The following is a 15,417-nucleotide window of genomic DNA, read 5'->3' as shown; positions in this document are numbered from 1 at the left end:
GATGGGTCATGGATAAAACCACCTGCAGAATTAACAACGACCCAACTGGTAAACATCCTTTTCGAGGGCAACAAGCACTAAACTCCAATATTCCCGTGTTTCTTTCTTTATTTATCTGAAGCTATGACTTTTAAGACAAATAAGTGTGCTGTAACTGCCTGCTGGATTATCCACCAACGGTGTCAGAGTGAGGACGAGGCACACCTTGCTCTCCACTGCATTACTCCCACCTGGCACCAGTGCCTGACATGCAATAGGTACTCAATGAATACATCGATCTTTCGATGGAAATGAAACTCGAGAACTGCTACTTAAGAAAAAGGATATTTACCTCGAAATCATCTTTAAGACTGCAGTTGAGCAAAGGAGCTCTAGAACATATGTTGTAGGCCACGACAGTCATCAGGAGGAATGAAGGATGGTTGGAAAAGACATTATCAAATAATTTTAGCCACTCCTCTCTTGTTAGTACTTCTGAAAAAATGGTTTCAAGAAGAGGCCATGCATACAGCTAAAATAAATAAGGAAAAATTTATTAGTTTTCTATGGAAAAGTTGCAAGTCTTTGCTAATACTCTCCTCGATGTAGCTGTTAAAATCATTATATTAAAAACAATTATGAAAAGAACTACGTTAATATGGACCCTTCTTTACAGACTTTTGGGAAAGCAGTTTAATGAAGAAAAAGAATGGGATACCGTTGAAAATACAAAAGGTAGTATATTCTTTTATTACGCTCTTTCAAGAAAATTCTGTTTATACCAGAACCAATGTTAGTTTCCAAAATAAGTCATGTTATCCTAAAAACCTTATACTTCTTACCTGGGAAGTTATGTCATGATCTATGAAGTGCTGTAGCAGTTCTTTGTCATGGAATGCCAAAACATTTTCTATCATACTGAGAATATTGATGGGAGGATTAGGAAAATATTCAAACCAGTGTTGACACCAATTGACTATGAAGAAAAAAATTGAAAATTTATCTTTACCGTTCTATATTATCAAAAGACTTTGCAATTCTTAAATGTATCCACTCTATGTCCTCACTATGCCCATTAATAAAGAAAACATGACAACTCTTAAGTTCTAGAGCCATCGATTTTAAAGTTCCACCATGTTAACATTGTATTTTAGGTTTATAGAATTGGCCAACTTCTTCAACAGAGAGCCGTCAATGAGAACGTGTCCATTAAAACAAACAAAACTTCCCAAAGTATTTCTGATCTTCCCCACAGGGCACTCTGCTTCCTGCTTCTCCTGGTTAACAAAATGACCCTTCTAAAAAAGATTCCTTGAGTCTTCATTAAATGTGATGAAAGTTAAATGCCAATCTCCTGAAATCTACTCAAATTCATACCTAATCAAAATTAGAAAAGTTTACAAGAAATATTCAAAGTTATTATTTATTTATTTATTGAGAGAGAGAGCATGAGCGGGGGCAGGGCGGGGCAGAGGGAAAGAGAGAATCTTAAGCAGACTCCATGCTCAGTGTGGAGCCCAACATCATGACCCTGAGATCATGACCTGAGCCAAAACCAAGAGCTGGACACTTAACCGACTGAGCACCCAGGCGCCCCCAAAATTTTATATATATATGTATTTTTTTAAAGGATTTTATTTATTTATTCGACAGAGATAGAGACAGCTAGCGAGAGAGGGAACACAAGCTGGGGGAGTGGGAGAGGAAGAAGCAGGCTCATAGCAGAGGAGCCTGATGTGGGGCTCAATCCCATAATGCCGGGATCATGCCCTGAGCCGAAGGCAGATGCCCAACCGCTGTGCCACCCAGGCGCCCCCCAAAATTATATTCTTACACATCAATAGCAACACAGAACAACAAATGGGCATGTTATCATACCCCTATCCATTAAATGTTATAATAGGAGAATAAGCACATCCCTATTACTAGGACAAGAGTGATTGTTCTATAGCCGTGATAACAAGTAACCACCAGAACTGGTTTTAGATCTCAGCCATCAACGACAACTTATTCAATAAACCTAACTTTGAAAACCAACCAGTGACTGAGGGATTCTCTGAAAATCAGCCAGTGGAAAGCAGACTCTATTCTGCTAAAGATGCTTCTAAAGCTCACTTTAACTCAGTGAGTAACCACTACGACCCCCAAAACATTCTCCTAAAAACCCTGGTCAGATCAGTTTCACTCAATGAACTATGTCTAATCACCACAGACCTCCTTAATTACTAAATTCGGATTTTTATTTTCAACATTGAAACATTGTGGTTCCATCCTTTGACAATAAGATCTCTTTTCTCATATTAGCAAAAGAAGCTTAGATCGGCAGAATTTTGGATTACATCTGGTTATAAAAGGGCCTACTAATTCCAGAAGTCAAGTACTTATTAATGAGTAAATTTGAGTTAATAATTAAGGCATAAATAAACTCCTGCAAAAACTAAGTTTTAAAAGAAATTATTTCAACTTCTTTAACTGCTGCTCTTAAGTTAACTTTAAAAGAAAAATCCAGTTCAGCTACACACGCTAAGTACCTACCACGTCTCGGATACTGCTAGTCCTAGGAATTTTAAAACACAACACACACACACACACACACACACACACAGAGCCCAGATTTTTACAACTAATCTTCATCAAGGGAACACTGTTCTGAGTTAGGCACAAGGGAAACCCTGCTTTATACAGTACGTGTTTGCCTTCTCTACTCTTGTGCGTGGGGTCACCACAACAGAAATATGGTAGAGAGAGAAAACTGGCGGAGAGCAGGATAAAGAAAGATAACCGGGTGGAGATCCTTGACTAAATTGGAAGAATCCCCTCTTGGTCAGAGGGAGGGACTGACAGAGGTCAGAGACCATAAAGAGTGGTCTTACAGATGACTTCTATAAACATATTCCTAATTTATATCAAAGTGACTGTATTCCTTCAGACTTTCTCCCAGCTCCCAACTAGACTGTGAACCCAAAAAGCCAGAACAATGGTGTACTGCAAGCAGCTAACATTTAGTTGGAGCTCAGTGAATGTTTACTGAATAAAACTAGTTTGAGACCCTTGATCAAAATTCACAGCTGCTTATGCTGACCATGATGGATCTTCTAGATTTAAATTTCAGGTTTAGAAGAGAAAATCAATTTCTCAGCACATAATCAGACTCCAGCAATATAACAAGATTTTACTGGAAATAAAAAATAGTTTTGCATGCTTACCTAAATAGCTTTTCTTATGGTAAAATATAATTTGCCATTTTAACCATTTTTAAGCATGCAATTCAGTGCCATTAACTATATGCGCAATGTTGTGCAAACATTACTATTTGCGAAACCCTTTTCCAAACAGAAACTCTGTACCCATTCAGCACTAACCTCCCATTCCCACCTCCTCCAGCTCCTGGTAACCTCTAATCTACTTTCTGCGTCCATAAATTTGCCTATTTGAGATATTTCACATAAATTTGTCCTTCTGTGCCTAGCTTTCAGGATTCATTCCTTTGGATGGCTGAATCACATTCCACTGTATACTATACATACTATATACATAGTTTATCCATTCATCTATTAAAAATAAAAACGATGTTAACATGATGACGATGATACCTGGGCTGTTTCCACCTTGGCTACTGGGAATAACGCTACCATGGACATTCACATACAAGGACCTGTTTGAGTCTCTGTTTTCAGTTCTTTTGGGTATATCTCTAAGAGTGCAATTGCTGGATTATATGGTAATTTTATGTTTAACTTTTTGAGGAACTGCCAATTTTCCACAGTGACCACCATTTTACATTTCCAGCAATGTATAAAGGTTAGAATTTTTCCACATTCTTGCCAACACTAGTTTTTTTCCTGTTTTTAAATTATAGCCATCCTAGAAGGTATAAAGTGTACCTCAGTGTGGTTTTGATTTGCATTCCCCTAATATCTAATGATCTGGAGCATCTTTTCATGTACTCATTAGCCATTTGTGTATTTCCTATGGAGCAAAGTCTTATCAAGGCCTTTGCCTTTATAAATATTGGATTATTTGTCTTTTTGTTGGTGAGTTGCTTCTTTTCCTTTTAAAACTCCAAGTGTTGGGGCGCCTGGGTTGCTCAGCCGTTAAGCATCTGCCTTCAGCTCAGGGCGTGATCCCGGTGTTCTGGGATCGAGCCCCACATCAGGCTCTTCTGCTGGGAGCCTGCTTCTTCCTCTCCCACTCCCCCTGCTTGTGTTCCCTCTCTCGCTGGCTGTCTCTCTCTCTGTCAAATAAACAAATAAAATCTTAAAAAAAAATAATAATAAAATAAAAATAAAAAAAAACAAACAAACAACTCCGAGTGTTATTGCCAGGTTAAACTAGTATAATCCTTTTGAGGAATCAATTGAAATATTAATATTTTATGACCTAATAATACCAATTCTAGGACTTGACCAAGAGAAAATATTATAAATATTTATATGTGAAGATAGTTATAACATTGTTTCTTTAGGTAAAAGTTAAAAGTAACCTAAGTGTCCAACAACAGGTTAAACTAGTACATTCACATTATAGAATATTACAATCATGAGGAGAGAAAAAAAGAATATTACAGTCAATAAAATATTTATGAAGTTTATAAAAAGAGAAATGTTCAAACATTAAATAAAAGGAGTATAATTATAGAAATTTTAAAAACTGCTTAAAAAGTATGGAAAAATTATTTAAAAAACTAATGGTCTAGCAGTTGGAGGACTAAACTATGATACACCTATATGATGAAATACTGTATTACACATTATCAAAGATTATCAATGAGGAGGAGGAACACTGGTGATTTTTCTTTTCTTCTGTATGTTTTCAAACTATATTTCCTCCAATGATTAGGAAAACTTTATCAGAGCAAATACAATGTAATTAAATGAACAAAAAAAACATAAAGAGAAATATACTATAATATTCACAATATGTATGCTTGAATCTTTTTATTTCCACTTTTCAAAATTTTACTGTAATTACAGTTAAGTGCTTATCTCTTGTACAAGAAAAACTTTTAATTTAAAATACATACAAAATTGGTTATTTTTGTTAAACCAATCTATAACTAGATTCAGTTTATTAACTATTCAACTGACCTGATTATACTAATATGAAAAAAGGACTCACTTTTCAGAGTAGATGGTGTCGATGGCAAGCAGTAACACAAGGGTTCGGAGCATAGGCCAGAGTCTGTCTGGGTTCAAACCCTTGTTCTGCCACCAACCTACCCTTGGGAACTTAAGGTCCGTGTGCCTCAGTTTGCTCAGTTATAAAAAGGAAATAACAACACCTACCTCACAGGACTGTTGTAAGAATTAGATTAGTAAAGGCAAGACATGGAGAATGGTACCTAGTACACAGAAAGCTCTCAGTAAATGTTTGCTCTGGATGCTGAGAATGAGGACAGCAGTCAGCACCCTGAACAACAGGGACTGTGTGCTAAACCCTTTACAAACTGCTACAGTCCTATGAATAATAACTGACTTTCAGTAAGGGAAGCATCTGCTTCCTTCTTTTTTTTTTTTAAGTAAATCATTCTCTTTTTTTAAAAGAATTTATTTATTTATTTGAGACAGAGAGAGAGACAACACAAGCAGGGGGAGTGGGAGAGGGAGAAGCAGACTCCCTGCTGAGCAGGGAGCCCGATGTGGGGCTTGATTCCAGGACCCTGGGATCATGACCCGAGCTGAAGGCAGAGACACTTAACCAACTGAGCCACCCAGGTGCCCCCACTTTTTTTTTTTTTTAAAGGATTTTATTTATTTGAGAGAAAGAGCACGCGTGCATGCACAAACGGGGATGGGTGGGGCAGAGGGAGCAGGCGCCCTGCTGAGCTTGGAGCCGGATGCAGGGCTCAATCCCAGGACCCTGAGATCATGACCTTAACCAACTGAGCCACCCAGGTTCCCCTGCTCCCTTCTTACACACAAAATCTAACCTGTAACAGTATCTTCTAAAATGCAACTATACACATTTTTTGTAAATAAAAAGGTTTATGTATAAATGTCTGAACTGTCCATTTCGTGCTCTCTGATTGTTTAACACCAGAACTGTTAAATGTTGCAAAGCTGCAAAAACATCAGAAAAATATACAGGAACTCCACTCTTGGTTTCATTATTTAATACTTATTTACTTACTTATGAGAGTAGCAACAACTTCAAAACAAATGAGTTGGTTGTTCTGGAACAATTTTACAAATGGAAATGCCAAGAGCGGAAGATACGGTGTTTCGCTAAAGATGGCAGACCAGTGAGCTAATGCAGATAGAGTTCTGTGAATCAGGTAAGGAAATAAAGACCAGAGAACAGTTTATTATTAAAATTTGACTAAATAATACATTCACCTGATAAAAAATTTGCCGCGGAAGGTATATTTGATGAAAATTCTCCCTCCTACCTTTATCATCTATCTTACCTCCCCAGAACCACTGTTAAAAGTATAGATCCTTTTTTTAAAAAAATCACAAAGGCAGGTATAAACATCGTTTTGCACCTTGTATTTTTCACTTAACAGTATCTTGGAAATAGTTCATTATCAGTATATGTGGAGCCTTGATACACAGGACAGTTTTGTATAGATATACCTTAATTTCTTTAACTTGGCCTTACTGGGCATTTAAGTTGTTTCTAATCCTTCATAAATAATGCCATGCTTAATGCTTTATTTACATCATTCTTCATGTTGGAATATAGATTTGGATAAATTCCTAGAAGTGGAATTGCTGAGTCAAAAAACATGCACATTGACTTCAATAGCCAGTGCCAAATTATTCTTTGCAAAAACAGTGTCTATTCACATTCTCATTAGCAAAGTCATGGCCATTTTCTCACGCTGGACCAATGTGCTTTATTATCAAACTTCTTTAGTCTAGGTGAGAAATGGTATTTCAGTGTGGTTTTAAATGTATAGGTGTATACATATTTTCAGTGTAATTTTAATTGGCATTTTTTTATAAGGGGCGTACAGCATCTTTTCATGTTTAAGAACCATATCCCAGGGCGCCTGGGTGGCACAGCGGTTGGGCGTCTGCCTTCAGCTCAGGGCGTGATCCCGGCGTTGTGGGATCGAGCCCCACATCAGGCTCCTCCGCTGGGAGCCTGCTTCTTCCTCTCCCACTCCCCCCGCTTGTGTTCCCTCTCTCGCTGGCTGTCTATCTCTGTCAAATAAATAAATAAAATCTTAAAAAAAAAAAAAAAAAAAAAAAAAAAAAGAACCATATCCCAGCTGTGAACTACACATTCAATCCTTTGTCCATTTTTTATTGGTTGGTCCTTTCCACGCTCATTTACATGAATATTTCATATAGAAACCAGCCTTTTATTTGTCCTATGTTTTGTATATACTTTCTCTGTTTTACATCTGTCTTTGGGGAATGTTTTTACATGTAGAGATTTGTGTTCGTATCAATCTCTTCTGGATATGTCAAGCTTAAAAAAGCCTGCCTTACTCCAGGGCTATAACTCTCCCATATTTACTTCTGATACTTTCAAGGTTTCCTTTTTTTTTTTTTTTTTTACCTTTTGTTTTGAGAGCTTTAGGTTTACAAAAAGTTGCAAAAAAAGTAGAGTTCCTATATACATTTCACTCAAATTACTCTAATGTTAACATCTTGCATGAATATAGTACAATTATCAACACTAAGAAATTAACATCAGTACTGTGCTATTAACTAAATCAGACTTCATTCAGATTTTATCATTTTCTCCATTTTGCTATGTGTCATTTTTTCATTTTGCCAATCTAGGATGCAACACTGCATTTCTTTGCTAAGTCCCCTAGGTTCTTCCAATGTGGGAGCTCCCAGTCTCTTATCTTTTGGACACTGACATTTTTGAGGAATACAGACAGTTATTTTATAGATTGTCCCCCAATGTTTTCTCACAGTTTTAGAGTGAGGTTATAAATTTTTGGCAAGAATACCAAGAAAGTAATATGCAAGATACTGATGTGTATTATTACTGGTGATTTTAAATTTGACAACTTGGTTAAGGTGGTATCGGCCAAGTTTCTCTACTATAAAATTACTATCTTCTTATTTGTAATTAATAAATATCTCGAGGAAGATGCACATATTGGGGCAATATACCGAACATACCTCTGTAATACTCTGAGTAGTTTCCTGCTTTTGATGGGGTATTTCTTCTGAAGGTTGAGAAATGCCACATGGACACCCTTATCTTCCAGGCTGCTAAATGCAGTATGGTTTTCAGGCAGTTGTAGCAGAGAGCGCCAAATGAACATTCTGAAATAAACATGTAACTTAAACCAAGAAAAATTCAGGGGGGGGGATTGATTTAACATGAAAGAATGTAAATTTTACCTGTATTTCGTTGGATATTCACCATAGCCTTTTAATAAGATCTGTAAACGCTTTTTGTTTAATCCATCTGACAACTCATTCTTAAAAAAAAAAGAAATAATGTCAGCAAGTGACATAATCACAAAACTGAAAATGTAATCTAGCCCACAGTGGCTTTCCAGATTTACTTACTTACTTATTTAAAGATTTTATTCATTTATTTATTTATTTGAGAGAGAGAGAGAGAACAAGAAGGAGGAGAAGCAGAGAAAGAGGGGGAAAGAATCTCCAGTAGACTCCATGCTGAGCATGGAGCCCGATGTGGGGCTCGAGCTCCTGACCCTGAGATCATGATCTAGGCTGAAACCAAGAGTTGGACTCAACTGACTGAGCCACCCCGGCATCCCATGGCTTTCCAACTTTAGAACATGACACACGGTAAAAAAATATTTTTACAGCATGGGACTCTCTATTCTCTCTCTCTCTCCAGTGCACATGTACACAGCAGATAAAGTTCATGACGTATCACCCTAGATCCGGGTTTCACAAACTTTCTTTTATTTTTTTTTATTATTTTTTTTAAAGATTTATTGATTTATCTATTTGACAGAGATAGAGACAGTCAGCGAGAGAGGGAACACAAGCAGGGGGAGTGGGAGAGGAAGAAGCAGACTCATAGCGGAGGAGCCTGATGTGGGGCTCGATCCCATAACGCCGGGATCACGCCCTGAGCCGAAGGCAGACGCCTAACCGCTGTGCCACCCAGGCGTCCCTCACAAACTTTCTGTAAAGGGTCAGAGAGTAAATGTTTTAGGTTTTGTGGGCCAAGAGGCAAAATCAAGGATATTACGTAGATACTTAAAATGTAAACATTGATAAATGTGAAACTTACTCTTAGCCCAAGGAGCCAGATGTGGCTGATGGACAGTCACCTGCTAACCCCGGCAGCAAGAGCAATGCATCCTGGAATTTTCTTCCTTCTCTCTCTCCCCACCCTTTTACTTTTTTCCCCCTTCTTACTTTTAGGTCGATTTTTATCTTAATGGAAAAGTACTTTATAGATTTGGGGATGATAAAGCCATTTTCAGAGATGATCTCATTTGATGCTGACAACTCAAACAGATGGGATGTTGTTTTTCCTTTGAGAAAATGGGTACGTCAGAGCTCAGTGACACAAACCTGCTCAGTAAGTCTTGGCTCAAGACTCAAAGGCAGATTTTCTGATTTAGTTCAATGCCCTTTTTACCATAAAAAACAGGTAATAAGAGGGGGTGAAGGGCAAACCCAAGATGATGGTGAATGAAGATCCCCCTTTGAGAGCCATGCGCCAGAGACTGAAGACCAGACTGAGCAGTACCATCTAGGAAAGAGACACATTCACTCCTGTCATCGGCAAGACACCTGATGCCACCGGAACCTCTTTGTAAATGATAAAACGCCCAGGTGAGTTTGGCCTGAGTTTTGTCTGTTCTTATCTTGATCTCATAGGGATGAAGCTCCTTCTTCCCCTTCCATGTCCTGATGCCAAGATTAGTGGAAGAGAAGCATCTCACCCTGTACAAGTGTTCTACTTCGACCTCCTTAGAGCTGGCTGCGGATTCCCTGACATATTTCTGCAGGATTTCCAAATTTGACTCACACTACAGCACTGCCAGATGCCCTGGCTGGCAGCGGTGCCTCTTTTATTTCCCAGAAGTCAATTGTGATCATGCCCTTAGTTTTCCCAGAAAAGGCTCCTGTACATTCTCAGGAAAGCTGAGGTCAGACCATGTCCAGAGCTGTCACTCGGCTTATTGTCTCGTTAGAACATTCAACGAACAGGAACAATATTGTCCCATCTTTACTTGGCAAGATTTGTTGCTGCTATTTAGCTTTTTAAAACTAACCAATGTTTTTGGAGGGGAACTTTGTGGGGGGATGGGGTAACTGGGTGATGAGCAGTAAGGAGGGCACGTGTTGTAATGAGCACTGGGTGTTATATGAAACTGATGAATCACTAAATTCTACCCCTGAAACTAATAATACACTATATATTAACTAAATTGAATTTAAATTTAAAAAAAGAAAAAAAAAAGAAAACTAACCAATATTTGGTTTAGGATTACATGTAGAAGTAGTAAAACTAAAGAAAATCAAGGACATAATTAACACAAAAATGAGGACAATAGTTATATCTATGGGATAGGGAGGGAAATGTGGCTGGGGATAAGCACACAGGAGCTTCAAAGCTACTGGTAATACTCAGTTTCTTAATGTGGATATGGGTATGTCCAGAAGAATGTTAGCATGGCAGGTCTGAGAATGCTACTACCTTTAGGAAAGCATACTTGCAAGGTGGGCCCTTGCCTAGAAATCTGGATTTCAGGAAAGGTCCCACTATCCCCAGAACCAGTAAGAGTGGCTCACTGTGCCTAAATTGTTGGTACACTGTGATTTTTGCTGAACACCTGTTTTCCTTGTAGAGTCTGGGATTTTGAAATGTACTAAACAGAGGATGCCTACAGAACCAGCCTCCACTGAAAACTCCGGCCACTGGCTCTCTGGTGAATTTCCCTGGTAGACAACGCTTTACACATTCTTCTTTTGATGTGAGCTTCACAATTTTACAATGCTCAGAGAAAAAAAGAGGTTATTAAAATTAATGTGACAAATGTCACGTGTTGGTGAGAATATGGAGCAACTAGAGCTCTCCAATACCTCTTGGTGGGAATATAAATTGTTTCAATGAACTTCCTGGGAAAGCTGAGAGCTCACTACAGCGGGACATAAGCATTGCCAACAAGCCGGTAATTCCATTCCGAGATTTATATCCAGCACAAATGTGTCCTACGTTCACCACCAGAGATGTATAGTACAATGTGCGCAGCAGCACGACTTCTAACAGCAAACAAAAATGCCGACTGACTGCAGAATGGATAAAATTTGGTTTATTTACATGATGGAATTTTATACAGCTACGAGTTGTAAATTATGTTTCTCAAACATAAATCAAACATAATGTTGAAAGAAAAAAGCCAGATGCAGAGGAGTACAAACTGAATGATCCAATTTATATAAGGACAAAAAAGGGTAGAACTAATCTATGTGTTATAAGTCAGGAGAGTAGCCATCCTTGGGGTGGGGGGAAGTGGCTGGAAGGGACCAGGAGAGGCCCTTCAGGGCCGCTGGTAATGGGTCCATTTTTTGATCTGGATGCTAGTCCGTAAAAACGCATTCAGCTGTACATTTACGTGTACTTTTGTGTGTGTGATTAATGTCAATAAAAAGTTTTAAAAGTCCTAGAAAATGCTAGCCACTTCTTTAATATTTATATTTACTTTCAATTCCAAAGTAATATATGCTCTTTGCAGAAAATTAGGAAAATACAAAAAATATATATAAAGAAGAAAGTAAAACTGACTGAAAGCTCTTCCCTCAAAGGTTAACTCTACTAGCATCTTGGTTTTTCTTCAAAAATAATACATGGGTACTCCTATCCTTTTTAAATCAAATTGATATCCAAGTATACATTCTTATAGCTTGCTTTTTATATTTAACATACTATAATTATTTCCCTTTCCTCTTAAATATTCTTAGATTTCTAGCCTATAGCTCTATCATAATTTATATGCTTGGTTACCTACCATTGGACATTTTGGTTGTTTCTTAGTTTTTCTTGAATAAATCACACACACACACACACACACACACACAAAGACATACATACGATAACAGATCATCTCAAACAAGGTAAAAAGGCAACGTGGTACATTCTTTTTTAGAACCACTTGGCTTCTACTATCAAAATTTTTATCCATAGTCTGACTTAAAAATTCTACTTCTCCAGATACATTTGTGCAAATGTTCAACGATAATTGTAGAAGCCTATACACCGCATCACAGATTGTATCAACAGGAGACTCTCCTACCATCTAAATGCCAGCTACGCAGAGTAAATTAAGGCTAAGGAATATCCACAAAGGCAACACAACGCAAATATCTTTTAAATGTTGTAGCACCATGTGCAAAATATAAACAGATATTCAATATGTTAAGTGATAAACGTTATAGAACAGTGCTATACTATGATTCCATTCACGTAAACAAATAAATAGAAAGGTTAAGGCACGTAGCTATACATATGTTTATATATGCACGGAAGACTTCTGAAGGATAGCAACAACTATTAACAATGGTTACCTCCAGGAAGTGTGAAGAAGAGTGGGCTATGGAACAGGAGGAAGAAAGGTATATTTTTATTTTTTCCCTTCATAACCTTCTATACTAGCATTGTCTAACCGATAATGCAAGCCACGAACGTAATTTTAAGTTTTCTAGGAACTACATTAAGAAAGTAAAAAGAAAGAGGTAAAATTAAGTTTAATAATGTTTCACTTAACCCAAGGTAATCAAAATATTATCATTTCAACCTATAATCAACATAAAATTATTAATAAGATATATTTTATATTCCTTTTTAAAAAATTTATTTACTTAAGTAATCTTTACAGCCAACGTGGGGCTCGAATTCATGACCCTGGGTCAAGAGTCGCACGCTCTTCTGACTGAGCCAGCCAGGCGCCCCAAGACATTTTATATTCTTCTGCTTATACGAAGTTTTCAATATGGGATGAGTAGTTCCCATACACAGCACATCTCAGTTCGGACTAGGCACATCTCAGGTACTTATCAGCCACATGTGGCTGGTGGCTAGTGTACTGGACAGTACAATTCTATACTGTTTGACTTTTTTAAAAACCATAAACATGTACTAATTGTATATTTAAAATTTAGAAAGCACATTATAATTTCAGTTAGAACTTTCTTCTCTTCATATCTTTCCTTTAACTTCTAAGAGAGGGAAGAGTGATGATGGTCTAAGGTATGTCCACAGCAGTCATGACAAACAAAAATGTAATTATAATATATTCTTACCTCTTTATTTTCAAAACTACCAGCTAGGTCTTGCTTTAGTATTCTGGTTTGTATTCTGTTTTCCCTTGATTTTGCTGGCCGCTGTACTCTTCCTGTTGTTACTTTCATCTTAAGGTCACCAGAATTCAGTTTACTCTTAGGCAAATCTTCAATCACTTTCACTAAGGGAGGTGGTGGCTAAAAGGGGAAAATAAAGCAGTGGCTATCCTTGGAAAACAGACCTGTTCACATAGGATTTACAAAATTTGTTGTGATCAATTTCATAATGTGCCTTTAACATACATCATTATTCTTCAAGCAAAAAGTGTTAAGTAAAATATCCAAGAGTGTTTCCGTGTTGTCAAATCAAAACAGATTTCTGCCAAATTCCTTTGAAGAACACAATAAAGATACATGATTAACAACAATAGAGAATTTAATTATCCCTTGAAAGCTGGCCTTAAATCATAGGATATCAATCCATTTTTTAAAAAGATTTTATTTATTTGAGAGAGCACGAGAGAGAGAGAGAGAACGAGCATGAGCGGGGGGATGGGAGAAGAGAAGGACAGAGGGAGAGGGAGAAGCAGACTCCCCACTGAGTGCAGAGCCTGATGCGGGGCTCGATCCCAGGACCCTGGGATCATGACCTGAGCCAAAGGCAGACGCTTCACCGACTGAGCCACCCAGGCATCCCCCACCCTTTTTTTTTATACTTGCATGATAAAGTTAGTAGTTTGGTGATAATCTGCAGCAGAGAAGGCTCAGCTGGACATAGAGCCCTCTAGAATAGAGAGAGAAGCACCCTAATATTCTTTGGGCTCAAGTGAATTTCTCTGAGGGAGTTGTCAAATGACATTCCTCTGGAGGCGTGGGACGCCTGCCTCTCTGTCCCTGGCTCCACAGAGAAGGCTGTTAGTCCCCCGCAGCATCTATAGTTTAATGGGCAGTTTGGACAGCACGACTTCGATTCTTAATCCTCATTTTTATGGAAAAATAACAAGAAAATAAAGCCCAACAACCTCGATGGACTTAAGGGAAAATGATTCCCTAACGCATTTTCTCTATGAATAATACCACTTTGAAATCAAAAGATCTTCTTTGTTCAAAGGAAATGAGCAGATAAGGTAACTCAGGCTTCCTGAGTTCTGAATGTTATCAAAGTACAATGACTTTCACAAATCATTTAAATGTTTGAGGCCATTATTGCTAAAAGTTTCCTTAGTAAATAGCCCAGACCCAAATCAAAGACCAGGCGGGTATGTGTGATTTTAAAAATTTTTTTCTGGAAGCCAAAGTGCCGATTCCTTTCATATGAAAAGAGAGAAGAACACAGGGAAGACCCTGTATGTCCAAATGAACACATTAGATTCCAGAAAAACACATGTTAGACACAGTACCTTGCATTCACATTGTCATGAAAGCCAGAACAGTGATCTTCCAAGATCATATCTAATGAAAATGAATCACCACTCCTCAGGAAAGCTCTTTGAAAAGGAAACCAAACTTTTTGACCTCCTTCCCTCTCACTCCCAAAAGAAAAAAGCAGAACAAAGCAAACATCTTGACCCTTTTTCATAACATAGACTACTAAAAGACTACTTTGAGGTTTCAAAGATTTTTCTCATGTTATCTTCAGAGGTTTAGGACTCCTGCTTTTGAAACCTGCAGCCTACTGTCTGAGTCCAAAAGTCTTCCCTGGGGCACCTCGGTGGCTCAGTCGGTTACATGGTTGACCTCAGCTCAGGTCATGATCTCAGGGTCCTGGGATTGAGCCCTGCATCAGGCTCCATGGTCAGTGGGGAGTCTGCTTCTGCCTCTCCCTTTGCCCTTTCCCGACCCCCTGCTTGTGCATGCTTGCTCTTTCTCTCAAATAAATAAAATCTTAAAAAAGAAAAAGTCTTCCTTATGGCCAACTGCAGTATGAATACATAACTCTGTAAAATGTATAGAGTAGGTGATGTGATAATATACATGGCATAGATACTAAGTTTTTGTTTTAAAATTATTATAAAAAGGATTTAAACTTGTAACTGTTTCTACAAGGTTTTTTAAATAGTGTTTTTCTTAGATACGCTGTCATTTATTCACATGTAGAAAGAACACAAAGATAATGGAAAGTATAACAATAGCTCTGACCAAAAAAAAAAAAGTATGATGGCCACCCATTCTATGATTTAATTTTTCAATTCTTTATCTACAAAATGCAATTAAAAATGGTCTGACTTCTGAATATTGCCCATCTTTAATATCC

General features: G+C 37.8%; 1 protein-coding gene across 5 annotated transcripts in view; it reads right to left on the bottom strand.

The window, feature by feature from the left end:
* TBC1D31 (TBC1 domain family member 31) overlaps nt 1-15,417 on the bottom strand; it is a 67,298-nt gene that overhangs the window by 22,841 nt on the left and 29,040 nt on the right. For 4 of the 5 annotated variants that reach the window (XM_026495488.4, XM_026495487.4, XM_026495490.4 and 1 more), the window contains 6 exons: nt 13,185-13,361; nt 8,292-8,371; nt 8,067-8,213; nt 6,109-6,242; nt 822-955; nt 332-511 (listed from right to left, as the gene is read on the bottom strand). In XM_026495488.4, the coding sequence (XP_026351273.1) occupies nt 332-511; nt 822-955; nt 6,109-6,242; nt 8,067-8,213; nt 8,292-8,371; nt 13,185-13,361 (852 nt within the window). Of the gene's footprint in view, nt 1-331; nt 512-821; nt 956-6,108; nt 6,243-8,066; nt 8,214-8,291; nt 8,372-13,184; nt 13,362-15,417 lie in introns of those variants that run through there. The other variant, XM_026495492.4, reaches the window with a different exon arrangement.

The sequence above is a fragment of the Ursus arctos genome, unplaced genomic scaffold, assembly GCF_023065955.2.
Source record: "Ursus arctos isolate Adak ecotype North America unplaced genomic scaffold, UrsArc2.0 scaffold_6, whole genome shotgun sequence".
Lineage (NCBI taxonomy): Eukaryota > Metazoa > Chordata > Mammalia > Carnivora > Ursidae > Ursus > Ursus arctos.
Note: the sequence above shows the minus strand (reverse complement) of the source record. Positions and strands in the feature narration are given on the sequence as shown.